This window comes from Naegleria fowleri (assembly GCF_008403515.1).
Source record: "Naegleria fowleri strain ATCC 30894 chromosome Unknown tig74, whole genome shotgun sequence".
NCBI classification, from domain to species: Eukaryota; Heterolobosea; class Eutetramitea; order Acrasida; family Naegleriidae; genus Naegleria; species Naegleria fowleri.
The window spans coordinates 460,393-479,583 of NW_025408006.1; the positions used below are offsets into that span (position 1 = coordinate 460,393).

Here is a 19,191-nt window from a genome sequence, read left to right on the forward strand (position 1 = left end):
ACAACGGATCTTTCAGCACCGTTTTATATCGCAGGATATCAAATTGGTTTTCTTCTAATCGAACTTGCATTTTTCATCATCCGAACCACATCATCACATATTATTTGCCAAATCACAATGTTCAACAAGTTAAGAAAGAAAACCGTCATCGGATTTACTTCCAATAACAACCTCGATAACATTCCAAGTGCCAGTGGTGTGATCAAAGATTTAGGAAATGTTGAACCATCCGTAGGTGTTTGGAAAGATGTGAGTGGAGCACAATTAAATTCCGTGTAAGTGTAGTAATTAAAATTCTATCATTGTTCACCATTTATGATGTTGACACACCATTCACACACCATTCACACTGTACCTACAAATGGCGCATCCCACTCCATCCTACTCGATCCAACCTATCATACCAATATGATAATTATTGTCATCAATAGACAACGATCCAAATCCATTCATCGAATACAAGCTCTCACCGATAAAGAATCCGAACGTTACTACATCAATCAACTCAATACTGCACCCTCCGTTGAAATTGTTGAAGAACTACTCAATTGTATCAAAAGAAAACCCTCTCAATTTTCCTCTAATTTTTGTCAACAATATGGACTCTTTTCATTGAATACTTTCCTTTTAAAGAATTTAATGAGTGTCTTTCAAAAAAAAACAACAAGACTTTCATTGGAAAGAAACAAACAACAACAAGAAAATACTCGACTCATAGAACACCAAGAATCTGTTTATGATGTTATTTACAAATGTATTGAATGTATGAAAGAATTAAGTGAGAGAGTGAGTTCAAATTTATTTAAAGATAATTTGGATGTTGTGAAATCCATTTCACTCGTGTTGGGAAGTTCATTTTTCACACGTGAGAATCGAGTGCATATTCCCATATTGAAATGTCAATTATTAGTATTGAATATATTTACCTCTCATTTACAAAGAGGTGAGTGTTATTATTATCATCAAATGACCATTACTGATCAGTTCTTTGACCCTAATTTGAAAAAATCAAATTAATTTCTTTGAATTTCGGCAACCCTTTTTTTTTCATCATGGTGATTCTTGGTATCATTGTGGTTCAAATGACATTGCATGTTTTTCAATTATTGTTGATACGGAATCATGATGAATGTGAAAAATGTCTTAAAAATAATAATAATATTGAATGATTGAACTCTGTGACTGATATCAGAAATGAATGACATTATCAATCAAGTGATCCTTCGAGGCATGAATCACGTGTGTAGTGTCTATCAAGAAAGTACTCGATTTTCACATTTAATGACAGCCTTTCGAAAATGTTGCATTCTTTTACGATCTGCCTCTCTGAATACCTTTTCATATTCTTCATTGACAGCATCTTCAACAACACTCAAACAAGACATTCCCTATTGTGAAAGTTTTATTATTCAATTTTTACAATTTATCAAAGCATTGATCGATTCAACATCTGCTCAAAGACCACCACCAACACCACCAACACTACATGAAAAGGATCAATCAATGAATGACAAGACAAGAGATTCTTTTGATGATGACAATGATGATGATGATGACAACAAGGACGACTCGATACACTCATCCTATTCATCCTCTTTATCCTATTCATCCTATTCATCCTCTTTATCCTATTCATCACCAAACAAGAAGAATGAAATGTCTCGTCAACTTTCACAAGAATTGATTCATTTAGGACTTTTGGATGCCTTAAAAATTATTCAACAAATTGAACACTTGTTGAGTCAAGAGGTGAAAATGGCCATTCAATCACTTCTCTCATCGGATGTTATTGAAAAAGAAGATCGAGAAGATTTGACAAAATATGAATATTTGAGTCGACTCACCAACAAACTTTATTCGAAATTACAACAAAATGATACCTTCTCTCACATGATTCATATTTTGGAGAATTTATTGGCCATTTCCACTTTCAATCAAAGCTCAACAATGAGTCATGATTCTGGACGATCCTCTTCGAGTAGTCGCTCAACAACAACAACAACTTCTTCTTCGTCGTCCATCATTCAAAAAAATTGGCAACTTTTAGAGAAAATTATTGAAGCAAGTTTAACATCGTATCAAGAAGTTGGAGGAACAATGAATGGCAATCGTAGAGGAGGTGGTCATGGCCATGGTGGTGATCATGGTGGTAGTTCTCTCATGGTTCAATGGACGACTCAACGTCGTGTCGAAGATAAATTTCTCACACAACAAGAACAAATTAGTTCACTTCAAAATATTATTCGAAAATTAGAGAAACAAATTGAACGTTTGGAGGAAGAAAAGAATCAATGGAGTAGTAGTAGTGGTGGTGGTGGTGGAATGATGAGTGGTCAACAACAACAAGTCACACTCAACAACAACCATAACCAATTATTAACAAACAATTCCTCCTCTCCTCGAATAATAACAACAAGTGATAACAAACGAGAAGTGGTGGAACTTGTTGGAGGAGAAGAAGATGGTGGAACAAATAATTCCACATGGAAATGCTCCTCAGAGGTGACGTGCACGAATATGAATTCAACTGAAATTTCAAAACTCGATCGTCACCATTCCAGTACCAGTACTACTGCTATTACCACAACAAGTGCCACTACTACTGCCACTACTACTACTACTCCTAATGATACCACTAGTGGTACTACTGCCACTACTGCTACTACTACTACTGCCTCTGATACAACTATATCCATCATGAATGAGACTCCCAGAAAGTCATCCTCCTCATCTCAGAGCATCCTATTCAACAACAACAACTCTTCCACAACATTGAATGAGACTCCTCCCAGAAAGTCATCCTCCTCTTCTTCATTCCTCCTATTCAATGATTCATGTGCAATGGTGAGAAAATTACACTTTATTCGATTAGACATGGATGTCTCAACCTTTCAAAAAACCATCTTTTATGAAATTCCTAAAAATTCAATTCCACTCAATACCAAAGAAATTATCTATCTCTTTTCGGGAAGACAAATTCCACTAAAAGCTAGAACTCATGTATTTGATTTCTCCGATAATACCGACAGTGCACATGTCTCTTTCATTCAACCCAAACGCATGCAATATGTGTTATTTCATTTAGAAAGTATCAAATTATCAGTACAAGAAATCAAACAAGGAATTCTCCATTTGGATCGTTCCATTCTCAATGATCGAACATTAAGAATTTTGGAATTAATTTCACCCAAACAAGAAGAAGTTGATGTCATTCGAACATTTGAAGGAGATGTCTTGAATTTGTCACCTGTCGATCAATTTTATTATCATCTCAAAGATATTCCTTATTTGAAAGAGAGATTACAATGTTGGATATTCAAGAATGAATATGAACAATTATTGAATGATTTATTGAGTCAAATTGAAACATGTACCAAAGCAGCCAAAGAACTCACCACTTCCCAAAAATGGAAAGCCGTGTTAGGAGTCATTTTGAGTGTTGGAAATTTATTGAATCGAGCTGCTGGAGATTCTTTGGAATGTCAAGGATTTAAAATTCATTCTCTATTGAAATTGAAAGATTTAAAATCTTACAACAACAAAACTCTCTTGGAATATATTTCTGAATATTTTTTGATGAAGAATTTGGAATTGATGAATTTCGATAGTGATTTATTACATGTTCCATTGGCCACTCAGATACGAACCATTCAAATTCGAGATCGAATTCATGAATTTGTTTTAATGTTGAATCAAATTCGATGTTTATTGAGTAGTAGTGGTAATAGTGGTGGTAGTGGTAGTGGTAGTAGTGGTAATAGTGGTGAAAGGTATGTCCATCATGAATTGTATTCTTTTGAATTCTCTCATGCTAAATAATTCTAATCTTCTAATGTACATTGTAATGCGAATTCTACTCGTGTCAATTCTTCTAATGTACATTGTAATGCGAATTCTAATGTGATCGATTAAATCAACAGATTGTCAACTAGTAGTACCAGTCATGAAGAGAATTTACCAAATATGGATAAATTTTCAATGGAATTTTCACCTTTTTTAGAAACTCTAAAAGGAGATTTAGATCATGTCAATGGTAAAATGGATATCATGACGTCACAACTTGAGCATTTAGCAACTCTCTATGGTGAAGATGTTGAAATGATGAAATTGAGACCCTATCTCTTTTTCACTACTGTGAATCAATTTACAAAAATGTTTAAACATCCAAATCTAATCAAACAAGTGGAAGATGAAATTGAGAAACGAGATTCCTATAGTTCGACTAAAAACGAGAATAGTGAAAATTCAGATGCAATGTTGAATTCAACAAACAACCATTCACAATCTTCTCCACGAACAGATTCTTCTCATTCAATCACACGAAAAGGTTCTCGATTGGTCATGAATTCAAAAATGTTTGATTTAAATGCTCCATTAAGTGAATGGTCTTCACAACAACAACAACAACACAAAAGTATGAACAATATGAAAAAACAACAACACAAAAGTATGAACAATATGAAAAAACAACAACACAAAAGTATGAACAACATGTTGAATCATCATCCTACAACTTTTACATTGGATTCATCTCCAAATTTCATCAATCCTCATTTGGAAACGATGAGGAGTAATAGTACTACGAATAGTTCAGAAACTTTAAATTCTTCTTCATGGAATTCCACTGCTCGAAAAACCAAATCTCTCAAATCACTCTTAAAAGATCGAAAATTTTCACATCTCTTTCAAGATTCCTTCAAGAGCAATAATAATACTAACAACAACAACAATATGGATGATCATTCATCTCCTCTTTCAGATGGAACTAGTAGTACTACTAGTGGTGTCTCGGGTGGTGGTAGTTTAATGAGCTCTTCCTTTTACGAACAAGATGTCAAGACAGAGAAAGCTCTCAATACCATTCTTGATGAGTATGGAGTCACACGTGAAATGATTTCTCTCAAACAAGATTTGAAATTGGAATTTGGACCACAAATTCTTTACATGATGAATACTACAACTAGTACTACAACTAGTACTACTTCTATTAATAATGATAATAATAATAATACTACTACTACTACTACTACTTCAACTAGTAATACTAATAATAATAATAATACTAGTTCAAATCACAATGGTACCACAAATATCACAAATACCACAAATACTACCACTCACTATGAAAAGTATTCAGAATATCATGCTTATTTATTTAATCATGCTTTATTTTTAGGATTAACCAAATCACAAAAAATGTGCTTGTTTAGTAAGAATGGTAGTAGTAGTAGTAGTAGTAATGGAACAATAAGTAATGGTATTACGAGTGGTAGCATTGGTGGTGCAAGTAGTAGTAGTGGTGTTGGTGGTGTTGGTAGTGGAATGCATTCACCCAAAAAAGGATTTACTTCTCCTCGTCATCATCATCAGGTATCACTTTCACCACAACCACCCTCTTCCTCTTCTTCCTCCACTGCTACTGCTGCTGTTCATTCGAATACAACCTTTGTGGATCCAATTGATTTGACCACCACCACCACCACCACCACCACCTCATCATCAATGACGACAATGACTGATCTCATCCCTCCATTATCTCCAAAACAATCCAATATTATCATTGGCAAGATGACTCCACCATCACCATTCGTATTGAATCCATTCGTATCCTCCTCTTCACCTTCACTTCCACCACTTTACAAAATTATTCAATTCAATGAAATGACCATTCGAGCCATGATTCATTCACAAGACTATCCACATGCATTTTGTATTCAAAACTTTAAGGGAGATGTTGGTGAAATATTTATTGCTCCTGATAAATATTCACGTGAAATTTGGATGGACCGAATTCGAAAATTGATTGAACCACCTTTCTTTTCAGAGATTTGGACCAAACGAATTAATGAAAATATTCAACAACATTTAGAAGCATCAGTTACTAATACTTCTACTACTCATACTTCTACTACTCATACTAATACTACTCATAGTACGACTGATCATTCTCATGATTCTACGACTGATCATTCTAGTGATTCTACTTCTCATACTACTACGACTGATCATTCAAATTCTCGTGATGAACATCATATTGAATCGTATTATACAATTCCCATCTCTGAATTGAAACCTTTCAAAGAAATTCCAAATACAGAAGAATTTGTGGAATTTAAAGGAAGTACTCAGGAAATTTATTTTGCAACTCTTGAAAAGTTATTCCAATATTTAACAGATCCAATTGAACATGATAATAATTTTTTATTTACATTCATGTTGACGTATAAATCATTTACAACTTCAGAACATTTATTGGAGTATTTAATAGAGAGATACAATACACCACCACCACCAATGACTCCTTTGAATGAAAACAATCTTCAAACGACAAGTAAGGAAACGATGAATGAAAAAGCATCGAATCAGGATGATGGAACAAGGAACTTGCCTGTCAATAATAGTATCGAATGGAAGAAACAATTATTTGCCATTCGATTAAGAATTTGTCAAATCATCATGTATTGGATCGAAAAACATTTCTATAATTTCAGGAGAGATCCTGCACTCCAAAAACGAATGGATTACTTTATTAGGGAAGTGTTGCCAAGAACAAAAATGGAAAAGGCAGGAGAACGCATTTTGAATACATGGGAAGTGAGAAAGGCTCAACGAGAAACATTTTCATTACAACAAATTCAAAGACAACAATTACAAATTGAATTACTGAGAAAACAAATTGATCGAACACTCTTGGAGAATAATGTAACATTGAGAGATTCTTCATCACCTCGAAAGACTTCTAAATTTCAAAAAATTATTTCGAAATTTAACAATGAAGGAGGTAGTGATTCTGATTCACCAAGTGCTGCTGGTAATAGTGGTGGTGGTGGTAGTAATAGTGTTGGTTCTTCCTCTCCCAACTTGTTCATTGGTCACTCACGGAATTCTGTGAGTATCATTGGTATTGCAAATCCTCCTGATAATCCACTTTTAGAAACTGCTACAGAAATTGCACGACAATTGACCATGATTGATATGGAGCTTTTTATGAGAATTCAACCAAAAGAATGTTTGAATCAATCTTGGTCAAAAGAAAACCAAAAGAAAATGGCACCAAATATATTTGCCATGATTGAGAGAACGAATAATTTAGTGACCTATGTTGCATTTCATGTTTTAAAACATGAGACAGCTAAGGAACGTGCCAAATATATTCATAGGTTCATCAAAATTGCTAAAGAATTGAGAAACTTAAATAACTTTAACAGTTTGAAAGGTGTCATTGCAGGTCTCAACTCAAACAGTGTTTTCAGATTGAAAAAGACATGGGCTCTGGTTTCAGAAAACAAGAAGGAACAATTTAAAGAGTTGGCTAAATTAGTCAGTCACGAAACCAATTACAAGCGATTGAGAGAGGCCATGAAAAATGTCGAACCTCCAACCATTCCTTATATTGGCGTCTATTTATCAGATTTAACATTTATCGATGATGGAAATGTCGATTACAAAGACTCAAAAATTAACTTTTACAAACAACGACAACTTGCCAATATCATTAGAACCATCCAAAAATTACAAAAAACTCCTTATTCATTCCCATTTCACATTATTAGAACCAAATTGAACAATATTTATTTCAGTAGTATGTTTGATGATGGAAAGTTGTACGACATGTCTCTTGAGAGAGAACCAAGACAATAAACTTGTAATGCATTCATGAAGAGTTCCATTTAATTATGACAAATATTTCTATATTGAATATCGAATATCGAATTGAATTTTTAAAAAATATCGATCGTCATTATTTAATATATATTTCAATTAAGGAATTGGATTGGTGAGATTAAAGGTAGTACCAACAGAAGCCAACAAGCGAGTATGAGGTCTGGAAGCACCACATTCTCCCTCGCAGGCATTAATGACCACCTTGTATTGGCCTGGAAACCAGAGCAATCCTTCTGCATCGTCATCCTTGGTTGAAATGGTGAACTTAATTTCATAGGCACCTGGTTGGAAACCATTCGATTGGTAAAATCGTTGAGTCATATCATCGATGGAGAAAGGTCCAGTCAACATCATGGTCACTTGACCTGGGCCTGATTCGTTGAAAACATTCAATCTCGAATAAGCCGTCACGGTAGAGCCAAGCTTACTCACTTGAGGAATCACACCAGTGGCAGTGAAAGCAGCACAAGTCTTGGCAGTGCAATCATGTACAGGACACAACTTTCCTAATTGACATGCATAAATTGGATCCAAATCTCCCTTCTTAATAATATCAATGAAGGCATTCACTCCAATTGCTGTTTTCGCAACAATCATATAATGATGAGAAAAATTGAAAGATCCTAAACATGTCGTGCCAATGACTTACCAGTACAAACCACATCACAGAGCTCAACCGCATAGGGACCTAAATTGGCAACAGAATTACAAAGCCTCAAGCAAGAGAAAACCACACCTGAATCCAAGGCAGCCAACAAATCAGCAAGAGCAAAATCCAACAAATCCACACATGATGAGCAGAGAGCACCCGATACTGGCATCTTGTTCATAATAATTTCTGGCTTTTTAGGGAGAGGAACCTTCTTTAAGGAAAGTTCAATGAGCTTGCTGGCGAGTTTTGGATCTTTCAAGGCTTCCTTCTTGATTTGTTCCTTCAAAGAAGCGACCTTGTCGTTGTTCTTTGTGATCTCAATGGCAGCATGGACATGGAGCACACAGAGGAACGAGGCTAAAACACCGATCAAAAGGGCGGTTGAGACGACTTTCATATTTTTTTTTGGAGTTGGGCCAATCGCTCTGAGACATTTTTGGAAATAAAACACACAGGTTATTGCCGCAATATATTGTGTGTGTTCTTTGTGGCCACTGTGAACGTGCATTGATCAATAGAATAATACGATATCGTGTGATGATTCCACTCTCCTCTTTGAATGGTTGTTGTTGCAATTGTTGCGTGTCGAAATAGACAAACAACCATTCACACTCGCTTCTCGTAGTTTCAAAAGGATCGACTCGACTCTGAGAATTATTCGAAAAACAACAAAAAATTCTCACCAAACACCACACACATGCTGGAAACAACAACAACAACAACAACAAATACAACCATGAAAACGATCGTGATGGGTGATGAGAAGAATTTCAACATTGCATTCACATTACCCGTAAAGACCTACACACGGGTCAAGTTATTAGGAAGTGGTGGACAAGGAAATGTGACTTTGGTGAAAATTGAAAAACGAAAGAAGAAGAAATCATCAAAATTGTATCATCATCAACACCACCACTCCATCGATGAATGTGTTCCGAATTGTACACCAACAACTACATCAGCAACATCGACCACTGGTTCATCATCCACCACTACAACCACTGATTCATCATCTTCATCACCATCGAATCACTCTCAAGAACATGTTATTCATCAACAATCATCACCACCACACGAAGAAGAAGAAATGGTGATCATTGAAAAATTTCGAGCTCTCAAGAGAATATTTTGTGTAGGATTGGATCAATTAAATTTAGCTCTTCGAGAAGCACAATCGGTATTACAAATTGGTTCTCATCCAAATATTGTGAAATGTTATAATTTTTTCATTGAACGATCGGAACATGTCACAAATAGAGGATTGGAAAATATTACAACCATTGAAAATGAATGTGTTTGTATCATGTATGAATATTGTGAAAAAGGATCTCTTGCAGATGTCATTCGGTCTAAAAGAACTTGTAACAAAATAATACCTTGGAATACTGTACTCGATTTTTTCAAACAAATTTTAAGGGGAATTCAATTTATTCATCAAAATAATATTTGTCATCGAGATATGGTATGTTTTTAGAGGAGTAGTCATATCATGTTATAACAAAATGATTTGAAATGATCATTTAACACTTTTGTGGATATTCTCAATGAAATCGAACTTTGGTGCATTTCAATAATTAACAATTTAACACTTTTTTGAAATATTCTCAAATCTGGATTAGAAACCTGCAAATGTCTTTCTGAGTTCATTGACAACATCAAAGGATCATTCCTGGGTGTTAAAAATTGGAGACTTTGGTTTTGCAAAAGCAGTGACAGAAACCTCACAAAGTATGGACACTGTGTTAGGGACACAATCTTTTGTTGCACCAGAAATTAGACAATTTCATCCGTAGGTTTCATTCTAATGGATTTTATGAAATTAATAGCTCTAATTTGTCTTGTACTATTTATTACATGTCTATCCTAATATTTATGGATGGATCTATTAATATATTTTTTTATGGATCTAATAATATTGATCTCAAATAATATTTATATTTTTTAAATTAAATTTTTAATAATTTTTTTTAAATTAAATTTTTAATAATATTTATTTATAATAATTGATCGATATCATTTTATCATTTATATTTTTTTTATAAATTTATATAAATTAATGAATCACAAAAGTTATACAAAAGCTGTGGATATTTGGGGACTTGGGTGTATTCTTCTAGAAATGCTTCTTCCAAAAACTTTTGATTACTCTTACGAATGGGCTTTTAATTCTGGAAAAACCATTTTGGATCTCATCAAGAAACGCTATCAAGAGCAAGAAATTATTGAACTCGTTCATTTCATTATGAAAATGGATCCAAATGAAAGACCTAATGCCTCTCAAGTTTTGAATTATTTGAAAAGGTAAGTTTTAAAAGATTGGTGATTCATCATTGTCAATCAATGAAATGTCATTATAGTTCAGTTGTGGTTGAAAATGAATTGAATGAACAGGAAACAATGATCAAGGATGACTTTTTTGACAGAAATCTGAAGGATCAAGAAATTCTTTTTCTCAAGTCACAAATACAATCCTTGAAAGGACGAATTCATGAATGTAAGTCATTTTCTCACAGAACATTTCTTCAATTCCATCTTTGATTATTACTATTATTACTATTACTATTATTATTACTATTATTATTACTATTAACATTTTAATCAACCTCATCTTTGACTATTAATACTACTATTATCTAATTCTATTCCAGTACAACATCAAGTGGAACAACAGGAAGAAGAAATATTTTACCTAAATCATCCAGAACATCTTCCAAATCGATCCAATAATCTCGTTAATCCTTCAATACCTGTCATTTCCTCATCTTCAAACTCGTCTTCATCAAACTCCAACAATATGAAAACCCTCATGGTGATGGAAAATACTTTACGGAACTTTTTGAGTACCAAAACATCCAATGTTGAAAATCCTCTCAAAATAATTCCTTTTAAAGATTTCAAACTCGATCCTTCTATACCAACTGTCAAAGGTTCATTATTTGTCATTTCATTTGGTACTATTAAATCGAAAGACATTAATAATGGAGAGGAAACAAAAGTTGCTTTAAAAACACTCTTAACTCGTTACAAGACAGATTTCGATCAAGTTGTGAAACTTTTAGGATTGGAATTTCATTCAAAAATTTCACATCCAGCCATTGAGAAGATCTATGGATTGACTAAAAATGGAAAAGAATATTGTATTCTTGGAGAGCCATGCACGGGTGGAAATTTGAGACAGGTATTATTGAACCGAAATATTAGAATTAGTTTTTCGATGAAAGTTGATTATTGTTATCATATTTCAAGTGCATTACTCTATTTGTATGAACAGAATCGTTCTATTGGAGCTCTTTCACTTTATCATATTGCTGTAAGTCATCGATGAATAATAATACTATTATGAATTGTTTCGATTAACCATGGAGATGATGTGATCAAAATGTATGAATCAAAACAACTTCAACGTGGTGAACAACTTGTCTCACAACAATCATTTTTGTAATCTTTTTTTTCATACCAACCTTATAATTGTTCACTACCTCTCTATATACACACCCTTACAACAACTTTTTGTTGACTACCTCTAAATATACAACCTTATGAAAAGCTCACTGAAAATTTAACACTTCCAAAAATTACCACATGGCACACCTGTTCCGAATTGTTCAATGACAAACGTGTGGGTGCCATGAAATCACTACTCAAACAATTAGGAGGAATTTGTTGGTGCATTTTAATACGTGAAAATTCAGAGATCATTCGAAACTTTTTCAAGAGTGATCAATTTTGTCCCAACTCGGAACAAGTCATTCTCACCTATTTATCCTCACCAACAACACCAACCTCTCAACAAATGGTTTGGATTCATGAATATATTGAAATTGTCAATACATGCTTTTCTCTTGTCAATAAGATGAATAAGGAAGATGCTTCAGATCATGAACTCTTGAATGGAATGTTTAGAAAAATAGTGTTTCGATGGGGAAAGTTGAGAGAAACGATGATGAGTGTGGTGGATAATACGACGAATGGTTTTTAATAATAATAATAGTAGTAGTAGTAGTAGTAGTAGTAGTAGTAGTAGATCTGATGTGGTAATTACACACACGGATTGAGGAGTGGAGGAGTAGGTGATGATGTTTGAAGAACGCGTGTGTTCTTTTGATCAATGCAATATCATGTGTCATTTCGAGAGAGTTCGAATGGTTGTGGCCATTAAGGTCTCATGCAATATCCCGAGAGAGAGTCTCAGAGTTGACTTTCTTTTCCAATAGCTTGGATCTTCTTTTGGGATCTTCTTTTCGGAACAATAAATAAAACAACAGGAGAAAAAAAAATGTTGCAAGCGAGTCAAAGCCTTGCGAGCAATCGTCGTCTGAATGTATTGGCCAACCACTTGTCTTTGAATGTTGGTCGTGCTGATCAAACCGACAATGCTTCATCGGATCCTCATCACGATGTTGATCAACAACAACAACAACAACAATTATGGCTTGCCATGAATGAAACTGCTGCCATTGGAAAAGGAATGTTCTCCAATGACAATCCTCATCCGAGTGGTAGTCAAAGCCTCAACTCGACTCCATTGACCCTCACAGACTCGGACACGGAACAACTGGCCAACTCCATCATACGTGGTGATTATAGAGAATTACGTCAGACTCTCTTCACCTACTTTCAACAACATGCCGATTATTACAAAATATTTTCAGGCTATGATATGACTTTGGAGGATGCTCGACAAAAGAGTCATGATCGGGCCATTCGTATTTTGAAAGAAAAATTCGTGTCTCCATACGACATCCTTAAAGATCCACTCAAAATCTCAGTGTTTATAAATTCTATACCAACCGATGCAAGTACACTGGTCAAGTTGTCTGTTCATTTCAATTTGTTTGGTGCCTGTATTGCACACTTGGGAACGAGTGAACAGTTGGAAAGATGGTTAGGACCAAAAAGTGATTTTTCTGAAAGGCTTGGATGTTTCTTAATGTCTGAATTGACACATGCAAGTAATGTTCGAAAACTTGGTGTCACTGCTACCTACGACAGAGCAAGAAATGAATTTGTTATCAATACACCTGATGAGGGAGCACAAAAGTATTGGATTGGTAATGCCTACAAGTCTGCAACTAAAGGTGTTCTATTTGCTCAGTGCATTGTTGATGGTGTGAATCATGGTGTTCATGCCTTTGTGGTTCCCATGAGAGACCCATCTACTATGAAAGTCTATGATGGTATTCTGGTGAGAGATGTTGGAATTAAGATGGGTCTAAATGGTATTGACAATGGAATGGTTGCTTTCAACAATTACAGAATTCCAGTCGATCACTTACTCTCCAGATATGCACAAATTAAGGATGGTAAATATGAAACATCTATTAAGAATGATAATGTAAGATTTGCCAAGCAAATTGGAGCTCTTTTACAAGCTCGTCTTGGTGTTGGAACTGGATGCTGTAATGCTCTTCAAATGGCCTTAATTACTGCAATTCGATATGCTCACCGAAGAGTTCAATTTGGTCCACCATCCAAAGATAAGACAAAATCCAAAAGTGAAGAAGAATGGCCACTCATCAAATATAAGACTCATCAAGTGAGATTAATACCATTGATAGCCGAAGCTTATGCTTATCATTTCTTTGCTTCTTTCTGTATGAAGAAGTATGAAGAGTACATGATTGGTGGCAATAGAGATGATCTCTTGAAAACCGTTCACTTACTTGCTTCAGCTTCTAAAGTTATGATCAGTTGGAGAAATCTTGCAATTATTCAAGAATGTCGAGAGGCTTGTGGTGGTCAAGGTTTCCTCACCAGAAATCTTCTCCCAATCTTGAGAATAGATAGTGAGGCAAACGTCACTTTGGTATGTTTTTTTATATTCTGTGATGAAATCGAGTCGAATGTATTATTTTACATAGGATGGTGACAATCATTTACTTCTTTATCAAATCTCAGGTGTCTTGCTGTCTGAATATGCAAAACAATTTGCTCCTTCAAAAGACAAGAGTTTGTTGACTACTGTCTTGGGACCTGGATTGAATGCAGCTAATGCATTGTACATTCTTGGAAAAGATAAGATTAATGATTTTTGGAGAGATGGATTATTGAAACATTATGCAAATACCAATGAGGAACATTTAATGTCAAAAGAATTCTTGTTAGGTGCTTTGCAGTTTAGAGAAAATAGACTTGTCCATACTTTGGCCGCTAAAATGCACAAGACCTCTCAAAAATTCAAGATTGAACAACACATGTCCAATGGAGAGGCACAATTTGCAGCCCATAATCTTTGCTCAACGCATAGTATTCAATGTGGAAAAGCGTATTGCGACAAGATCATTGCCAAGATTTTCTTTGAAAAAGTTGAATACTTGAGGTCAACATTGGGTGTTCATAGCAATATTTACAAAACAATGCATACTTTGAGCTGCATATTCGCCATGAGTATTATTATCAATGATCCTTTCTTCCTTGAAAAGAAAGTCATTGGTGCCACTAAATCCAAGGCATTGAAGAGATTGAGAGAACAATTAGTGTCAAACGTGACCCATTGCTGTTTGTCCTTGGTTGACGGCTTTGGTATTCCAGATTTTGTATTGGACGGTACCATAGGCTCTCGCAATGAGAATAATGTTGCTTTGAATGGATATAACCACAAAATTGTTGATGTTTAAATAAAATTAATTTATCTCTTTATATTTCTGAAAAACTAATAATTATCAGCAATAAGAATACATTTTTAGTTGAAGAAAGGAAAATCGTTTAGGCCTGACACAGTGTACTTAATCCATCGAACATATTGAGCTGGTACATAATAGAACCAAAGCTTATTGTTGGTTGATTGACCTATTTGAAATCCCATAATATGATAATCTGCATTTGAGTGAATTGGCTCAGTGTCGATGTATCTAATGGCAGCATAGGGGATCTTTTCAGTGCTCGACTTGGATTGAATCCACAATTCACGTAAATCTTGTTTAAATGTGAATCTAATTTCTTCACCCCTGTTATTTAAAATACCATTAATTGGTTGTGTGACTGCAAGCTGCATTTATGCAATGTGAAAACAATTTCAAGGTTTGAAAAATAATAATTTCAAAAAAATTGAAACATACATCCTTGGTTTTGTCTCCTTTTTCAGCATGTTCTGGAACTCCCTTGTCAATGTATTTTTTGTGTTCCTTTTAAAGTAAAATTAAACACAAACAAGAAACGAGTAAATATCCTCATTCAATGCGAAAGCTCATCACAGGAACACAAACTTACTGGTAATTGAGAAATTTTCAAAGTGACTGGAGATGATGGTTCATTTGATTGTGAGGAAGAAGTCGCTCTCTTTGGCTTACTTGAAGAAGCTTCAATAATTTGTTCCAATGTTGATCCCATCAATAAAATTTTAAATTTTGGAGCATGAATCAATCCTAAATCTTTGATCATTGTTCCATCATCTTTTAAATTCGGCTTCTCCTTGGTTCTAAATAATAATTTCTGAAGACCGATCGGAACTTGAGTCTTTTTTTGAATTTCCTCCTTTAATTGTTTTAAAGTAGTATCTCCACTTAGGTCCACTGTAAACACATTCTTTCCGTGCGTTACTTCAAAGGAATAGATTGGCGTTGATGATGTTGCATACGAAGTAGTTTTGTCTTCTGAAGACATCTTGTTCACTTAGATTAAATTTCGTAATAATTATTCAATAAGTATGATAATAATAGTACAAAGAGTAATTATGATGATCACTTTTCTCTTGAATCCAACCAATCACAAACAAATCAGCAGAGCGGCAACTGGACAGTTGATCCACTTTAGAGGAATTGTAAATTTTTTTTTAGATTTGAAAAAAAAAGAGTTCATTCTCTTGTTCCAAATCTGTACCAAAGTTTCCAAACTAGTTCAAGTAAGGATGATTCAAAAAAGAATTTAATACATCCATATTAATATTCGTATTGGAATAAATCATGAGTAAGGGAATCTTATTTCAACAAGATGGATACAATTGTTCCTAGTTGTATTCCAGCTTGTTTGTAGTCCTTAGAATGAAAACTCTCCGAAGCACTTTTCAAATCATGTGCCAAATCAAATCCATGATGCAACACATTCACCAATTCATGAGAAGTAATTTTAAGAATTCCTTTTGGAGATTGTAATGCTTGTGCAATTTCTTTCATGCGATCCACTGTTTCTTTCACGTAACAATTTTTCATCACGTCTGCCAACAAAGACTACTATTTGCCCATTTACACAAAGCAGAAATTCTTAGAGACTTTGGTAAGAAAGATTATCCAAATTGCCACATATGCAATTCCAAGGTCAATTGGGACCGTGTTTTCATCTCTTGTGACATGTGTGGTCCTGAAATCAAATTATTATACTCCAAATGGGACGATAGTTCTCTCAAATTCAATGCCCCTTTAATTAGACTTCCCTCAGAACACTCTACCTCCTTCATCCCAATGGAATAGAATGGTAGTATTCAAGAGAAATCATTACAACAAATTAATTTACCTTTCCCAGCTTTGACTGATTGGATTAACGAAATATATCTCTCATTCGCTGCCTATGTTGGTAGTTGTTACAAAAACGCTACTTGGAACAGTTCTACTGTACTTAAGAAAGCTAGAGGGTATATTATTAAACCCAAGACTGCAAAATTTGCAACCGCTTGGGAATATATGACCAATCAGCCTAGCAAGCTCAACTCCGACAACGCTTATTCAACATCCTCAAACACCCAAACAGACATTCTTTAGTCGGTCAATTGAGCACACATAAACGTTTATTATTCAATAAACTCATTCCTGAATTTTTCATCACGTCTACCATTTGAGAAATTCCCTTTCCGAGAGATTGAAGACCTTTCTCAATGGATGAGACTTCCACTTTTGAAAAACCAACTCGAAGATTGGAAAAGATGCAACAGTGGAAGTTTGAATTTGCTGCTTCGAATTCATCTAGAGTTAGATGGATGGATCTCTCACATGCTCCGTTGGGACCTTGAGCAGCTGTCGAATGTCAAACATGTCTCAGAAGTATTAGAAGAATCATTGAAAAACTCAAGATTTTACAACACAAACCTGCTACTCCAGCACTGGATAACAAGAATACCTTGTGATCAGAGATGAACTTGGATGCGGAGCATTTTTAATCGCATCAATTAATTATTTTTTAATTTTTTTTTAAATTTTTTTTTTAAAAATATTGTAACGGTCAAATGCTCAACAAGACCAAAACTCTTCTCTATGGTCATCAGGATTGGGTGAGATCGCTCGCTGTCTGTCCGAATAAACACACCACCATCTCGGGTTCCAATGATCACACCATTAGGACATGGGATCATGTGAGAGGTTTTTGTGATCGGGTTCTGCTGGGACATGATTCCACTGTGAATGCACTGAGTGTGATGAGTAATAATAATTTAATAATATCTGGAGGTGCAGATCATACTGTAAGGTGAGTGAATATTGAATGTTAAAATTTAATATTAATATTTAAATAATATTATTAACTTTGAAATAATATCATTAAATTTTACTAATATTTAAATAATTATATATTTTATTAATTCTATTCAAATTTTTATTCATATATTCGAATTTGTCAATCATTTCAGAATTTGGGATACTCGTAACCCGATCGGAAGTGAATGTGTTCATATGGTGAGCCATGTGAGTGATGTGAATGATGTTACTTGTTGGAATGATTTGAATACCACCACAAGTGGTGAGAATTACACATTCGGAAATGATCATTTGATTTACAGCGTTGGACAAGATATGAAATTAAATGTTTGGGATTTAAGAAAAATGTCCTCATCGTCATCTATGACAACTTTGGGATCACAACACCAATCGAATATTAATAGTTTTGGATTTTCAAATAATTTTTCAACAAGTATTTCGTCTGGTCAATATAATCATTCTTTTGGAAATGTGAACTTGAATTTTGGATCATCGTTTGGTGTCATGACGAATGACAGTCGTGAACAATCCTTACTGAGCTCAATATCAACAAATTTTGGAACACCATTTTGTTGCCAAGTTGGAATGATCCATAACGAACAAGTAATCTTTGTAGGATCAAAGAATGGCATGTTGAAAGCTCTCTCCTTAAATGAAGAAAACAATTCCTATCAAATCGTCAAAAGTTATCATGGTCATTATGGGGATGTGAATTGTTTGAGTTTTAACGCTGAAAATTCGACCCTAGTCAGTGGTGATAGTGGCAACATGGTCCATGTGTACAATATTCATCAAGAAACACCCTTACAAACATTGAGAGATCATGGCGATAGTGTGACTTGTTGTCAAATTCTTGGAAATTCAATTTATACGGGTTCCAAGGATGGCACCATTCGTGAATATGAATTCTCAAGTTCCGAACTTTCTCCGAAAAGATGCTTGGAAAGGCTATCCATGCAAGTGTTTTCAATTGCAGTCGGAAGAAATCGATTACTATTTTGTGGAAGTGATGAAGAGCCTGTTCGATGTTGGGATGTTTCAGGATCCTGAAAAATTTGGTTCCAATATGACGCGATGATGATCCTCTTATTGAATCGGAATTGATGAGAGAAGAATCAAAGCCTCAACACAAAAATTCTCCCACTCTATGAACCATTATATATATTGAGTTGTGCACATAGGATGTTCCTAACAAAATTTGGTATTCCTCCTTATTCTCTAAACGAGTTTGATTGAGAAAGGAATGAAATTTCGTTTCATCAGATGGTTGATCCATAAAGCCTGGTTTGTCTTCATTCGAATTTAATGTCGGAAAGCCATGCAGGAAATTCTCATCATTTGTTGTTCCAAAGAAACTTCTTTCCACCACCACTACGAGGGACAGCGAGAAGACTGGTGTGCAGATTCCTCTCAAAAAAAAATTCAAAAATTATGGGTCAAAATTGAGGAAGAGTTTTTTTTTCGCTCGGAGAA

General features: G+C 34.7%; 6 protein-coding genes across 6 annotated transcripts; 4 read left to right on the forward strand and 2 right to left on the reverse strand.

The window, feature by feature from the left end:
• Positions 1–117: 117 nt before the first annotated feature.
• FDP41_010041 (uncharacterized protein) lies at positions 118–7,641 on the forward strand (the record flags this gene model as incomplete). Its single annotated transcript, XM_044700297.1, has 4 exons — positions 118–275; positions 432–943; positions 1,193–3,770; positions 3,921–7,641. 4 exons carry the CDS (start codon positions 118–120, stop codon positions 7,639–7,641), a joined length of 6,969 nt encoding a protein of 2,322 aa, XP_044556534.1.
• A 120-nt stretch (positions 7,642–7,761) lies between these two features.
• On the reverse strand, positions 7,762–8,714 carry FDP41_010042 (uncharacterized protein; the record flags this gene model as incomplete). Its single annotated transcript, XM_044700298.1, has 2 exons — positions 7,762–8,243; positions 8,315–8,714. The coding sequence occupies 2 exons, from the start codon at positions 8,712–8,714 to the stop codon at positions 7,762–7,764; spliced, it is 882 nt and encodes a 293-aa protein (XP_044556535.1).
• Positions 8,715–9,014: 300 nt separating this feature from the next.
• Positions 9,015–12,296, forward strand: FDP41_010043 (uncharacterized protein; the record flags this gene model as incomplete). The annotated part of the gene is made up of 6 exons (XM_044700299.1): positions 9,015–9,779; positions 9,937–10,106; positions 10,388–10,618; positions 10,675–10,811; positions 10,966–11,627; positions 11,865–12,296. The coding sequence occupies 6 exons, from the start codon at positions 9,015–9,017 to the stop codon at positions 12,294–12,296; spliced, it is 2,397 nt and encodes a 798-aa protein (XP_044556536.1).
• A 297-nt stretch (positions 12,297–12,593) lies between these two features.
• Positions 12,594–14,934, forward strand: FDP41_010044 (uncharacterized protein; the record flags this gene model as incomplete). The annotated part of the gene is made up of 2 exons (XM_044700300.1): positions 12,594–14,123; positions 14,179–14,934. The coding sequence occupies 2 exons, from the start codon at positions 12,594–12,596 to the stop codon at positions 14,932–14,934; spliced, it is 2,286 nt and encodes a 761-aa protein (XP_044556537.1).
• A 65-nt stretch (positions 14,935–14,999) lies between these two features.
• On the reverse strand, positions 15,000–15,919 carry FDP41_010045 (uncharacterized protein; the record flags this gene model as incomplete). Its single annotated transcript, XM_044700301.1, has 3 exons — positions 15,000–15,305; positions 15,376–15,441; positions 15,527–15,919. 3 exons carry the CDS (start codon positions 15,917–15,919, stop codon positions 15,000–15,002), a joined length of 765 nt encoding a protein of 254 aa, XP_044556538.1.
• A 1,552-nt stretch (positions 15,920–17,471) lies between these two features.
• Positions 17,472–18,768, forward strand: FDP41_010046 (uncharacterized protein; the record flags this gene model as incomplete). Its single annotated transcript, XM_044700302.1, has 2 exons — positions 17,472–17,710; positions 17,871–18,768. 2 exons carry the CDS (start codon positions 17,472–17,474, stop codon positions 18,766–18,768), a joined length of 1,137 nt encoding a protein of 378 aa, XP_044556539.1.
• Positions 18,769–19,191: the final 423 nt, after the last annotated feature.